The sequence below is a fragment of the Hyperoodon ampullatus genome (genome assembly GCF_949752795.1).
Source record: "Hyperoodon ampullatus genome assembly, chromosome: 7".
Lineage (NCBI taxonomy): Eukaryota > Metazoa > Chordata > Mammalia > Artiodactyla > Ziphiidae > Hyperoodon > Hyperoodon ampullatus.
This window is the reverse complement of record NC_136920.1, coordinates 70,196,369-70,211,277: the sequence shown is the minus strand read 5'-3', so window position 1 is coordinate 70,211,277 and position 14,909 is coordinate 70,196,369. Positions and strand designations below refer to the sequence as shown.

The 14,909-nt window shown below is 43.3% G+C and overlaps 1 protein-coding gene across 2 annotated transcripts in view; it reads right to left on the bottom strand.

Moving 5' to 3' along the window:
• INSC (INSC spindle orientation adaptor protein) overlaps positions 1-14,909 on the bottom strand; it is a gene marked incomplete at both ends in the record, with an annotated part of 126,539 nt that overhangs the window by 41,415 nt on the left and 70,215 nt on the right. Inside the window, 2 exons of one of the 2 annotated variants that reach the window (XM_079708895.1) lie at positions 1,893-2,018; positions 7,124-7,237. In XM_079708895.1, coding sequence (XP_079565021.1) covers positions 1,893-2,018; positions 7,124-7,237 — 240 coding nt within the window. The remainder of the gene's footprint in view (positions 1-1,892; positions 2,019-7,123; positions 7,238-14,909) is intronic. The other variant, XM_079708896.1, reaches the window with a different exon arrangement.

Sequence of the window (14,909 nt, the reverse complement as noted above, 5' to 3'; positions counted from 1 at the left end):
ACAGAGTGAAGTAAGTCAGAAAGAGAAAGACAAATACCGTACGCTAACACATATATATGTAATCTAAGAAAAAAAATGTCATGAAGAACCTAGGGGTAAGATGGGAATAAAGACACAGACCTACTAGAGAATGGACTTGAGGATATGGGGAGGGGGAAGGGTAAGCTGTGACAAAGTGAGAGAGTGCCATGGACATATATACACTACCAAACGTAAAATAGATAGCTAGTGGGAAGCAGCCACATAGCACTGGGAGATCAGCTCAGTGCTTTGTGACCACCTAGAAGGGTGGGATAGGGAGGGTGGGAGGGAGGGAGATGCAAGAGGGAAGAGATATGGGAACATATGTATATATATAACTGATTCACTTTGTTATAAAGCAGAAATTAACACACCATTGTAAAGCAATTATACTCTAATAAAGATGTAAAAAAAAAAAAAAAAAGCCGAAAAAAAAAAAACGTGTATGGCCATTTCCCACCGTCTAAGGAAGAAGATTTTATGGGAGAAGAGAGGATTATTCAGCACATGAAGCTGGAAATGCTCAATGCATTTGCTTCATGGAGTCTGTCTGTCTCGCCACTGCCTCTCTCCTCCATTTTACCACCTGAGCAAACACACACATACAAAGGCTTCTGACCCCATGGGAAGGGGGAACTCTGTCTAGAGGGCTGGCACTAGCTCCTTCACCACTTTGCTGTGTGACCTCAGACAAATTACTTCCCCAATCTGAGCCATAGCCTCATCTGTAAACTGAGCAGATTTCCCATGCACCCTCCATCCTCAGCTAAAAGTACCTCAGAGCCTGTGATCCTGTGACTCTGTCCCATAACCTGAGCAGATTTAGAAAGAGTCAGGGTAGAATGGAAAATGACCATCTGTCTAGGAGTCCAGACCAAAGTAAAGAAACTGAGGGTAGGGTGGAGGTTTTCTGGGCAGCCAGGACCAGACTGTGGGACACGGATGCAGAGGAAGGGGAGCAGTTTGCTGTCCCATCCCCATTTAGACCAGTCACGAGAACAGACTCAAGGTACCTACCCCTCACCCTGCAGGCACCACAATTGTCACCAGGTCATACCAGGCCTTTCTATCTCTCTTCCATAAAAAAAATTCAGCATCTTTCCTTGAAATGTGGTTGAGAAATCCCCAAGTGTCAGCACTAGCCTCCCAGCCCTCCTGCTAACATCCCTGAGGACCCAGCTGCAGGCTCAGACCCACTCAGGCAGAAGTGTTGAAGCAGCCCTACAACCTGGGGTAATTGGGAGGTGGTAGCTGGAATCGGTCACGTTGCCCTAGGTTGGCCTGGAGCTAGGCACCTGGGACTGTCAAGTCACCACCTTCCCTCCAATCCTGGCCACCCCCAGTGGTGTTGACCCATCATGTGCTTGGACTCCAGTTTCCCTTTCCCTTACCCAAGCCCTCTTTGGGTGGAGCCCACTTGCTTGCCCAGGCACCCATGCCCACCCTGCTCATGCCTAATCTGTCCCCAGAGGAGCTGGATCCTCTTCCTTCTGCTGGGGTCCTGCCACGAGAGAAGGACCAACCGCCCTTAACCTCGACACCCCTCCCCACCTGACTTGCCTGCCTCCTGCTGTGTTCCCCCCCACCTCCCACCCTGCCCCGCCAACCAGGCTCTGTTGGCCACTCCACCCAGGAAGTGCTGAGTGTCCCTCTGGACCCTGCCTTTCCCGCTGAGCTCCTCAGTCTTGGCCCCCTTCATGTCTTCATCAACCACAGTCAAGATCCCAGCAGCCCCACATGAATGATGCCTGGGAACAGGAGGGACTCAGGGGACTTGCTCTTGCCAGACGTCCACCAGGAGGTCGCTCTCCCCATTCCCCCACTCGCTCAGGGACCTCAGGCCCCGCCCAGCCAGCCAGCTGCACCCTTACCTTCTCCAGCTGGTGGACACCCTCCTCCACGCAGCAGATGGAGGCCAGCGTGCGGAGCGCCTGGGGGTACAAGCACCGGAAACTGTCCTGCCGGCAGACCTTGAAGAGCGCCACGACCCCACCCTCCTGCCGAGAAAAAGAAAATGTCACATGAACTCACCGTGTGACCTCTCCAGGGGCTGACTCAAGAATTACTGATACCCCTCACTCAGCAGGTGTGTTTTGGGGATACCCCTCAGCAGCCGCCATGGAATAAGCCTGGAGTTGTCAGAAACAGGTTCTAGAAACAAGTCTGAGGCAGATGGAGGGAACTGAAACCTAGATGCCTCGTGCTGGTTCTCACTACGCCAGTGACGACCTGTTACTTCTCAGATGCTCCCACCACCATGGCAGGCACACAAAAAGGAGCTTTATTTACCTCAATACTATAATTTATTTCCATATGGGGGATGGGAAAAACTGAAGTCCAGATGGGTGAAATAATCGCCCCAAATCCACACTGGTCTTATTTTCACTCCTTCACTCCAATTTGTAAAAGGAAAAAAGAAAAAACCTTTAGGATTGATCAGCCGAGCTCTTGAATGTGAACCTGTACTTTTCCTTTTTGAGACCTTATGGTGACCTCCCAGGAGAAGTCTGAGAGGATTTCTGAGAAGAGTCTGGGAGTGAGGCGCTCATCCTAACTGGACATATTTATTCTGTAGAAAAATCACTGAATCCGCCTTGGCTCCCGGAGCAAAGTGAGAGAGACCAACAGATCACAAAGGCGACTCACCACACGTCCAGCAAACTGGTGGCAACCCCACCGTGGACATCCACGTCCAAAGCAGGGGAAGCTGGCTATCCCACATCTGGCTTTGCCCTGTTTCCTCCCTCTCCCCTTCCCTGAGGGCTGGAGGGGTGCCTAGGGGTGGCAACAGGAAAGAATGCATGAGCGAGTGGTGTGAACTTGGTCCTGAGGGGCACTTGCCTTTAACCACACCACTCCTGGCTCTAACTATGCCCGCTACCCTCGGTTCCCCAAACTGAGAAAGATGTTACAGGAAGAAGGAGGTGGGTTCAGCAAAATTACCATCCCCAGTCAGATTTTTCAGAACTCTCTCAACAAAAAATGTACTATGCACAAAACAGGCACCGTTCTGTGTCCCCAGGGCCGCAGCAGTGAATGACTGAAAGGATCATGTATGAGTAACCAGAAGAAGCAGCAATGAACACTACGACCCAGCACAGCCACACTGAAATGTCACCCCAGATCTCCCCTTCCCCGCACCCCACAGTGATAAGCCCCGGGCCCTTTGCTCATCACTGCAGGGACCAAGATGAAAGTATCCAATTCGGGGGGAGTTCAGAATTTCTGACATTTTATAATATTCCTCCTTCCTTTTAGGGTAGTTTATTTGGTGGGAAAGGGTCATATCTTAGGACTGGTAAATTTGTTCAGGCAGCACAAAAATATTAATGGTTTATTATATGCCAGACCCTCTGCTGGGCACTGCCTCAGTCCCCATCCATGCTGAGCTCCTTGTCTGGCAGACAACGTTAAAAGCAGGAAGAGATCTGGGTAGCTGTGCATTGAAATGGGGAGGGGTTGCAGGGTTAAAAGAGCACAGAGTAGGAACTCCTGACATAATCTGAAGGAGGACGGTTATAGAAGGGTCAAAGGGTCACTTAAAATGATGTGATTTTAAATGCACATCATTACTCTGATAAAAAATATGCTCTGGTATGGGGACAAGACACTTACCCCTCTGAATTCTTGCTCCACAGTCCTTTATCCCTGCCTGCCTACTTTCCCACGGTTCCTGGGACATCTGATAAGGGTTGCACATAAAGACCTTACCCAGAGAGTCACTGACGTAAGCTCAAATTACTCTTTAAAGTAAGAAGAAAGAACAGGAGTCCTAAAGTCTCCCTGGTCAGGCTTGTTGGCTATTAAAGACCTCCCACCAGATGTAAATATATATATATATATATATATATATATATATATATATATATGCATGTTTATATGTGTGTGTATTTAATCATATATAGTACAAATCTTATTTATATATGTACAATGATGATAGATAGATAGATAGATAGATATTTACGTCTGGAGCAGACAATGAAGAAATGATGCCAAAGAATGGGAGGCAGAGAGCCAGGATCAGTGTGGCAGCCTTCCTCTGGCTCAGGAGACACCAAGTCTAGCATAACTATATTTAAGCCTCTGCATCCATTTGCACTGTATTCTCATTACATCCTTTCCCAAGCCTGTGAAAAATGGTCTTAGCATTTTTAGCTACTAGGAGAAGAAGGGGGGAATCCTGAACCCAGACTGAGGGGATTCTGGTTCAAATCCTGGCTCTGCTGCTGGCAATCTTTGGTTAACAATGGGGTCGTGACAGCTACCTGACTCAGCTGTTGAAGGAGCAGTGAGTTAATGTTGTGAATGGGCCGAGCACCCAGTGAGGGTGGACCTGGACAGCCAGGTTGGGATCAGGTCACAGGAGGCATCCTGGTTAGAAGGGTGTCTCATACCCTCATGAAAGGTGTCCCAAGGGCTGGAATATGTGGGAGGGAGAGGAGATAGAAAGTGAGATGGAATGTGAAGCCCCCATCAAGGACCGAAAAGAAGCACTCAGCTTAGAGTGGGACCAGGAACTGCCTGAGCTTGTGGAATCGCACTGTTGGCTGGAGCTTGTTTAATTTTATAGAAAGCTCTGGGCTCGGAGCCCAGCTGTATAATGGTATGCATTATTCAGACAGGCTCAGGGTAAGCTGTCATAAAGCTGGAGGAGGCCACTTGCAGGGTGTGTAGGCTAGTGGTGGGAGGAGGATAATAGAGGAGCTGGAGTGGCGAGGAGGGGGTAATTTCAACAACGCACAGGGGAGTTCTCAGTGCACTGCACTCAGGAAGGGATGGGATTATTTGCCACCACCGTCATAGGGAGGACTGGGTTTATTTCCTGGCCATCAGAGGAACCCAAGGGGATGAGAGGATAGACCTCAGACAGGTTGCCCAAATCATCTCATGGGGGTAGCTCAGATGCATGAAGGACCCAAGGACAGACCACACTGGGCTCCATGGAGGTGAATGAGGAAGGCCACTGGGGCAAGCTGCCCCACACTTGTCACCATATTGGGCATATTTCCTGAGCATCGGAGGTGAGGATGCTGTGCAGGGCATACCAGGAACTCCCAGCCCCTTTGTCACTGTCAGGACTGGAAACCCAAACATTGATTTTGCTGGAGGACCTAGTCTCTCCATCTTCCAGGCTGGGAAGATGGGAGTCATCATGGAATCATCTCTCTGCATCAACCCTCTGTCTACTCTCCCTCAAGGACTGGAGACAGAAGAAGGTTGAGATTAAAATTCTGGAGTCAGCAGATCTAGTTAAAATCCCATCTGCATTTAATGTGCATGAACTTCTCTCTGAGCCTCTGTTCCCGTATCTTAAAAATGGGAATTATAATTATAACACATCATTAGATTATCAGGAGGATCAGATGAGATGACGAAGAGAAAACTTAGGGCAGTGTTTGACATATAGAAAGGATGCAGTAGATAATAAAGGTTGTGGAGAGGGGAGGAGGGCAAGGGAGGATGGGGATGAGAAGGAGAAGGCAGACAGGAGGAAGAGGAGGGAGCCGGGCTGCTGAGAGGCAGTTCAGAACAGCAAACAAGAGCATAGCCTTTGCTGTCAAACAGCCAGGTTCAAATTCACCTTGGCCATTTACTAGTGGAGATTTTTTTTTTTTTTTTTTTTAGCGTTACGTGGGCCTCTCACTGTTGTGACCTCTCCCGTTGAGGAGCACAGGCTCCGGACGCGCAGGCTCAGCGGCCATGGCTTACGGGCCCAGCCGCTCCGCGGCATGTGGGATTTTTCCAGACCAGGGCTCGAACCCGTGTCCCCTGCATCGGCAGGTGGACTCTCAACCACTGCGCCACCAGGGAAGCCCCTGGTGGAGATTTTTAAAGCTCCCTAGTGATGCTAATATGCCTACAGGGTTGAGAACTTCTGAGTCACACTTTGGCCCAAGAAGCTGAAGGGCCAAGGATTGAACCAGAAGTCACCACTGTGGGCTTTAGGATCATGAACTCTGAATTAAAGAGACTTGGGTTCTAATTCTGACTCCATTCTTTATCAGTTGTGTGACCTTGAGTAAGCCTCTCAAACCACTTCCTCAACTATAGATGGGAAAAACATGATAACTACTTGTTTGGATGATTTTATGATTTAAAAGAAATAACGTTTGCAAGGCATTAAGCACAGTGGAAAGCACCCTCAAACGTTAGCTACTGCTGTTGCATACAATTTACTTCTCCCTTGACCAGAGTTGACAAGCATTTACCCTCCTCTTCCAGATTTCCTTAAAGGCTTAGATCAGTGATGCTGAGAGTGGCCATGCCTCAGAATCCCCTGTAGAGCTTATTAAAATGTGGATTCCCAGGTCTTATCCCAGGACCTCGGTAAATCTTGGAGGGCGACAAACCATTTATGTTGTGTTTTCCAAAAACTCCCTGAGGGATTGTGATGCAGGGTTAGGACTGGGAACCACAGAGCTGGAGCATCTTCTTGTGACTGACATCTTAAGTCTATTGAAGGATATAACTTTGATTCCAGTTAGATCATTATTCTATCCCCAATGGTAATGTCATTTCTCAAGTTTAAAAAAAAGGGGGGGCAAAATAAAACAGAAGGCCTTAGCAAGCTCCCTAGGGAGCTACCAATTGCCTATATTTTTTCTAAGTGTTTGGATCCAACACTTAGAATGAGTGCAGGGGCAAATGGACCATGAAGCTAATGAATTACAACTCCCATGTAATTAATGAAAACCACTGCCCTCAATTTTGTCTTTCCTTCATGTCGTAGTGCAGTGACAGCAGGCATTTTTAAGATCCAGCCAAGAGCCTAAGTTGGAAGATATGTTTGGTTTGGGTTTGGTGGGATATGTGAAGATGAGGGAGGAGGGTTGATATTTATAACAGACACCACGTGAAGAAAGATGATAGAGGCTCCAGGGGCACTATCTTCTTGTCTCAAGTGGGAAATGAAATCAGAGGAGTTAGCCACTATTAAAGATGGCGACACCAAGGCCCAGAGAGGGGAGGTAACTCTTCCAAGGTCACATAACAAGCAAATGCTAGAGCCAGGACAGGCCTCCTAAGCCAGCTGTCCCCGCCAAACTAGCTTCCTCACACTCTCCCCAGGCCCATCACCCTGGCCCCCATCCATGAAGCTCACCTTGGCTATGATGCGGCACAAGGGAGCCCCCTCCTGGGTCAGGCTGAACAGGTTCCCTGTGGTGGATTCTGTGGTGTAGATATTGTCCGAGGCATCGATTTTTCTCACCAGTGCCTAAGAAAAGAGAGCAAAGTCTGATGGTTAATCACTCATCTACCTTCTGCTCACCTTCCTTAATGGAAGAGCGTCCTGAAATCTGTAATCCTGCCCCACCTCCACTACCCCATGATGGGGGTGATGAGGTTCTAACTTAGGGAAAGACATGAGTCAGGATGAGGTCTGAGCTACATTTCAGAAATATGGGATAATTTCATACCCCTGGGGCATGGACAACCAATGCACCCCACTCTAGTCAGTCAGAAAATCAGCTCTCATCACTGATGGGCTCAGCAAGCACATTTTTGCTATTTTACTGGCTCCTGATGAGAACAGAAACCATCGGTGATATAAACAAACCATCAAGTTGAAAACCAATGAGCTGCTACAGATATGACCAAAGAATTTGCTCATTTTGGATGACCATTATCTAATGGCAAAGTCCAGCTGGGTGATGGGTTCAAGAGATGAGTCAAGAGAAACATTCTACTCTGCAGTATCTTCCTGCTCAGAGGACATTTGCCTTAGGTGGACAGCCAGGCCAACACAGCAACCTGGAATCCTGTCAAAGAGTGGGTAGCTCAGTGAGGAATGCCACTAATTACAGCTGAAGGATCTAAGGCTGGTGGTAAGAGGGCCAGGAAGGACCAAGCACAGGACCCTGGGAGGCTCAGGAAGAAGAGCAAATGGAAAATTCATCAACAAGTGGGATGTGAAGATTATTCCTAGAAGAGTTTAGCTTATTTCTGGGAAAAAGCTTTTCATGTAACTTGAAACCACTTCATAATCAGCCATTTGTTTTGAAGGTTGTGATTCATCAATTATAGATGACTCCTACCTGCTAATTAATGTTCATTGCTTGAGTTTCTCCTGGGAGGTGTGGAGATGGAGACTGGGGAGACTTGCCTTTGGGGGCCTCGTGCGAGAAAGTAGGACCTCTGGGAAGCCACTTGTGCAATTTCAGTTGCCGTGTTTATTTTAAAATATTAAAATGGATTTGTTTCAAATTCATACTGGTGTTATGGAAAAGACACAAGGAAACTAGGAGATCTGAGTTCCAAAGCCGGCCTGCCTTTTTTTAACACACTATATTGATGAGGAAGTATGTGTATGGTTAATAAAAGTATGGACTCCAGAGTCAAGCTGCCTGGGTTCAAATTCTGGCTCTGCCACTTCTAAGCTCCCTAGAGCAAGTAACTCAGCCCTTCTGCACCTTAGTTTCCTCATCTGTAAGATGGCAGAAATAACAGTGTCTATCTCTTATGGTTGTTGTACTCATCTTTTAAAGTTGCTAATATATATAAAGAACTTCTAAAGGTATCTGGCACACGAAAGCAAAATAAAATTCTTAGCAGTTTTTATCTTGAGATCTTGGGCATTTGAGATAAAGTCCCTAGGCCTCAGTTTCCCCATTTGTAAAATGATTTAAATTAAAGGGGTTTGAGGCTCAAGGTAAATAGCTCTTCCATTTTTCTTCTTTATTCAAACTCAGAATTCTCCACACATAGCAATATGCCAATCTTCTACATATAGCAGTCTAAGATTGTGTGTAATTAATCAAACTATATTAAATATAAAAATTATTTCCTAAGATTGGATAGATGTCGCCTGTAAGATATTTAACAAAAGGTAAAATTAATAACCAAGATTTGTCACTGCAAATCTGTATAATGAATGTACTTCTTAGAATCATTCCCTATCTTTGCTGTAAGCAGTTATGTAAGTGATATCAGTGCTAACATGCAAATGCAGATTTCATATACTGGGGTCCTGTACCTAAATGATAATTACCTAATGTTCCTGATTAGTGTTTGCACTTGAAGCAAATTAGCATTATGTTAAACTATTCAAACCCACTGTCTTTTGCAATCATTTGCTGCTATTAGACCATTTATGTCTGAGGATAATTTCTTGTTAACGTCTATACTCACATATACCATAATTACACTTCAGATTTGTCTCAGTGAGTCAGCTCTCTGACAATGAAAAGTTGTAAGCATCCTTTTCACAAGGATAAATTTGGAAAGATAAGAGATCAAAGGCTCCCCGGAAATCATCAAGGCTCTAAGTATCACAATGCGTCAGAGCTGGAAGGCGTCAGAGCTAGAAGGGCTCTCAAAAGTTTTGTTCAAGATTTCCTTCCGAGTTGAGAAAACTGAGACACAGAAATCTGCCCAAGGTTACACATATGGTATGTAGTGGAGTTAAACCTTAACCCCTGTGAGTCTGACTCCCTATTTACCAAAGTCAGCGATTCCATGTCCCTCAGTGCCGGCAGGACCTCCCAGGGACTAGTGGAGATGGAAGTCTCAAAACAAGGAGGAAATCCAGCCTCATGAGCAGCTCTCACTAAACTGAAGCACAGTTCTCCACCCGGGCTTCCATTAGCATCTACCATGTTCTGCTCTGTGGCAGCCAGAACTTCTGCTGCAGGGGGCACAGCTGACTGAAAGCCCCACCTAGATCCACCACCATGTTCCTACCGAGGCCATACTTAGCACAGCAGGGGCACTGCTGTGAGTCCATGACTGCAGGCAGGGGACTCCTCTCACAGGTGACTTTGGCTTGAAAATTCCATCTCTTCCTACTCAAGTCTTCCTCCCCTTTTTCTTTCTCAGTTGTCAGCCCCGCGACATGGTTTTTCCACAGCCTTCTCCTGCTTCCTTCCCTTTATCCTTCATAGATGTTTCTTATCAAATCCTATCTTGGTATTAGTTTCAAATGAACACAGTCTCTAAAATCAAGTTTTTTCAGGTAATCGAGGAGGAATTGGTGAATTTTCAAAAATATGCTTCACCCTCTATCATGAGAAGAGTGGTGAAAGAATGGAAACAAAATAAAGGAAGATAGACCGATTAAACTGAATGACAGAATTTTTTAATGACAGACCAGGCAGATACGAAACAAAAAATAAAGGATCTTGAAGAAGAGAAGAAAGGGATTTAGAAAAAAAAGGGGGGGTGGTGGTTAAGGAGATGCACACAATCTAACTACTCTAAATAAAGAATTTGAAAAGGGGGATATATTTTTGTTTCTCCATCAGAAAGAGTGACTGCAGCCCAGGGAAATTTATCAGCAGGGGTAAACTCTCAAACATCAGCCTGGAATAAGTTCCTCAGAAGGAGGCAGGAAAATACTGTGAAGCCTCTTTCTAAAGCTTCAGATAGAGACTCCATAGTTAGATATAGTTAGGGCAGCCCAGCCATGCAAAGGGATTACATATACATGGGTTGATTAAAGATGCCCACAGGGCTTCCCTGGTGGCGCCGTGGTTGAGAGTCCGCCTGGCGATGCAGGGGACACAGGTTCGTGCCCCGGTCTGGGAAGATCCCACATGCCGCGGAGCGGCTGGGCCCGTGAGCCATGGCCGCTGAGCCTGCGCGTCCGGAGCCTGTGCTCCGCAACGGGAGAGGCCGCAACAGTGAGAGGCCCACATACCGCAAAAAAAAAAAAAGATGGCCACAGATTCTTCGCTACTCCTCCCATAGAGAGGTGGGTTCTAATTCCCCAGCACTCGGTAGAAGTAACGTTTCAGGACTTCCAAGGCTAGGTCATAAGAAACTGAAGCTGCCACCCAGGCTTCTTGGAACATTCTTTTCAGAGTCCTAAGCTACCAGATAAGAAGTTTGATAACTCTGAGACTGTCATGCTGGAGATGCCGTGTGCCATGTGTAGGACCCCTGATCAATTACTCTCAACTGAGACCAGCTTTCCAGCCATCCCCTCCAAAGCACCATACATGTGATGAAGTTTTCTAAGACTCTCTAAACCATCTGCCAGCTGAATACCTCCAAGTGACCTCTGCTGATGCCACAGGGAGCAGAAGAATTACTCAGCCAAGCCTTACTGAAATTCTCTGCCCTTAACATTGTGAGATATAATATTAAAAATTGTTGTTAGGGTTGTTTGTTGGGTTAATAGAGTTCTAGATACAGGACAAAATTACAGAGATCAGCATGAAATATTCAAAGGATTACTAGATAAATTTCAAGCGAAAATGTTTTAACATAAGGATATAGCATCGCCTGTGTCCCAAGAGAATATTTTGGAGAAATTCTTGAATTAGGACTTGGAGAAAGGCTCAGAGAGACTAGACATAATAAAGAGGAGACAGACAAAATAATAACTGAATCCAGGCTTGGTTTAGCTACTGGTCTGATGGGAAAATATCTCCTGGGTGGGAATATCCAATTTAGAGAGGCAAAAATGGATAAGATCACTTAGAACTAAAGGTTTAGGGCAGATCCAGACCTTAACTGATTTTATTTCTCCCAATAAGGGAAATCCTAAAATCTAAAAGGTTACTTTTGGAAAACAAAAGAATGTATCAGAAAGGAAAGAGGAGTCAAAGAGCGAATGCTGATCAGATGAGTAAATAGTGCTCATTCTGTGAGTTTGATAAGGAAAGAGACCCACATGAGAAGCAGGGCAAAAGGTGAGAAATTCAGCTGAGTCTCCCTGAAGGGAGTGGGGGATTAACAGGGAGAGAGAAAACTGCAGACGTAATTCATTACTGGAGAAAAAAAAAAAGAAGATGTAGCAGAAAAATGTTATTCAAGACAAATATTCAAAAGGTATGGGAAGACGGTGTTCTGAGAAGCACATGGCAGAGGGATGGGTTCTCGGTAGGTGCATAAGGCAACAGACTTCAGGGGCATAACAAGAAAACCCTTCCTAGGAGACAGGGTCTTAAGGCCTAAGCAATCCTCAGCGAGAAGCAGAGACAACAGCCATATTATAGAACTAGAGTGCCTGTGTATACTATGTCAATTTTGTTTTCTCATTTAACCCTAAAAGATTTTTTTTTAAATATATGACCCCTTGCACATTTTTAATTTGACAGGTAAAATTTTGCATCATAAGTTTAAAGAACAAAGTTGGAAAGGATGTAATTTCCAGCAGACTATAAATATTGACTAAAATAAAATGATTACATCACTCTTTTAGATGTATCCCATGAAATCTAAATACCAAAACAACTTGATACCATCATCATCCATTTAAAATTACATGAACAATCTCTTTAACATTTGAACATTTTGCATCTTTTCTTTTCATCTTTAAACTTACATTCCCATTCCCATTCTCCCTCAGAATTTTATCTTAATGTAATGCATTTAAGTTTCAAAGTATTTTACTGATCACACTTAATCATGCTTATCATTGAAATTTGAAATTTTCTTTTAATTCCTGTGACTATAAGGCTCTAAGTGTTTGAAAATAATCTCTCCTTGCTTGAATTAGTATTACAATTATCATCAGTACAATTGGTCAATACAACATGATGATAAATTTTGATAAATAATTATAAATCATAAAAATTAAAATTTTATCATAAATATATCTCCTAATGAGATGAATGAGGCTTTGTAAACTTTTTAGGTTTTCTAATTCATTTATCCATGATTGAATATTGGCTTAATGCTATATTTTTAGATGTAAATCTTGAAAAATCTTGTTCGCATAAATCCCGTAAAAAGAGGAATGGGAAGAGTATGTATAGCCAAGTTGCTCACCCTTTGAGCACATTCCGAGCTATGTAATCACATAGTGATCTATCATCAAACACTATTTTTAATGATCTGTCAGCTGATAACACCTATAAATTGGTAGAAGCAAAGAACTGGAAACCATTTGACTTGCAAAACATTTGTCACCCAATCATTAGAGTCATTCATTCACTTATCTCAATTTCTGGGAAGAATTCCAGAAGTACTTTACTGAGACATATTAAGTAACTCTTAATTATACCCACTACTCTTTCACTTAGAGCACCTTGGATTATCCAAATTATTCAGAAAGGATTAAGAAAATCAAAATATTATTAATTTCATTAACAATACAATTTTTAAAAAACATTTTTATTTGTTTCAAATAAAAAACTTGAAGCTACAGCTTTTGCTTATTTAATTTATGGAAAATACCCACCCTATAACCTAATTGGCAAAGACTATTCTTTAAGTGAAGCCAATCAGCCAAGTCAACTTAGCTTTTACTCAATATAGACCTGACTTCATTTTTAATTAAAAAAATTTTAATATGTATTCCAAGAAATGCTAAAAAATGCTGACAAATAATTTTGGAAATCATTCTGTAAGGAGAAATGCTAAAAACTGTCAATATTAAAATAATATAGACTTAAAATAAAGTTTGATTTACTTGTGTATATTCTAAAGCCAAAATAAAACAATTTATTAAACTTTTCATAATGCAAAGTAATATATAGCTAACATTAAAGTAATTATAAATCTGGAAATATGATAAAAGCCACTGCATTCCTTCAGTAAATAGATGTGTATATGTATTGAACTTTGGTGTTTATTTCAGGAAATAATTAAATAAGGTCTGAGAATAAAAATATCTGAAATCATTCGACTGTTTTTTGTAGCTCTTTTTTTTTAAGGTATATTTTTTTGATGTGGACCATTTTTTTAAATTAATTAATTAATTAGTTAATTTATGTTTGGCTGCGTTGGGTCTTCGTTGCTGTGCGCAGGCTTTCTCTAGCTGCGGCGAGTGGGGGCTACTCTTCACTGCGGTGCACGGGCTTCTCATTGCGGTGGCTTCTCTTACTTGGAACACAGGTTCTAGGCACGCAGGCTTCAGTAGTTGTGGCGCATGGGCTTAGTTGCTCCACGGCATGTGGGATCTTCCTGGACCAGTGATCGAACCCATGTCCCCTACATTGGCAGGTGGATTCTTAACCACTGAGCCACCAGGGAAGTCTTTTGCAGCTCTTATGATCGAACTTCTCTACGTATTTAAAGGAGAAAAGTATTTATACTTAAATCTAATTAGTCCAGTTGCCAGCAATTAATTATATCTTTTGCTAACAGGAAGTAGAAATTAGTGTAAATATTTCATAAAATGTTTTGACAAAATAGTCTTTAACTGCTGCCTTAAATAATGTGCATCAAATCTGAAAAGAAAAATCATGCAAAACTTGTATCTGTGAATTTTATCCAGTATATCTTGAAAAATGTGGTCTTTCTCAAAAATATTCCAGTTACATTTAAAAGAATATTATCATTAACCTTTAGACATCACTTAGAGTTGAGCATAAGATACAGCTGAAAGGAATTGCTTGCATTAAAAAGTGCCCCCCAAAAGCCATTTTGAGTGTTTGATTTGTCCTACCTGTGCTCTCTTTGCTTTGTCTAAGGAGAATGTCCCTCAAGAGGTATGCATGATTTGAGAATAAATGGAAATAGAAGGGATAAGATAAATTGGAAACTTTCACAACCAACCCTCCAACACACACACACACACACACACACACACACACACAACCATTCTACCACATTTCTAGATTCAGAAAATCTGCACACTGGACAAAATACACAATTTCTAATGCTTTTCTCAACAGAAATATTAAAAACATGGAAATACATGGAGGCCTAAAGGTTTATGGTTCATGAATGTAGGCTTCTTTTTTGTTTTATCTCCCCATTTGCACTCCAAGATTTTTGCAAAAAAGGGCAATGCACTATAAGATTTGGGATGGGTGAGGAATATGCCTTTCTTTTGGAAAATAATAGAAGGGCTAGTAAAAACTGTGTATTATTAGGAGGATTGTTTCTAGGAAAGAAAACAAATGAAAACTGAAGATCTGGAAATTGATTTCCTTAAAAGTATACGTGCTTGCATTTCTCCTAGGAAATCTTTGGGAACCCAGAGAATACAATGCATC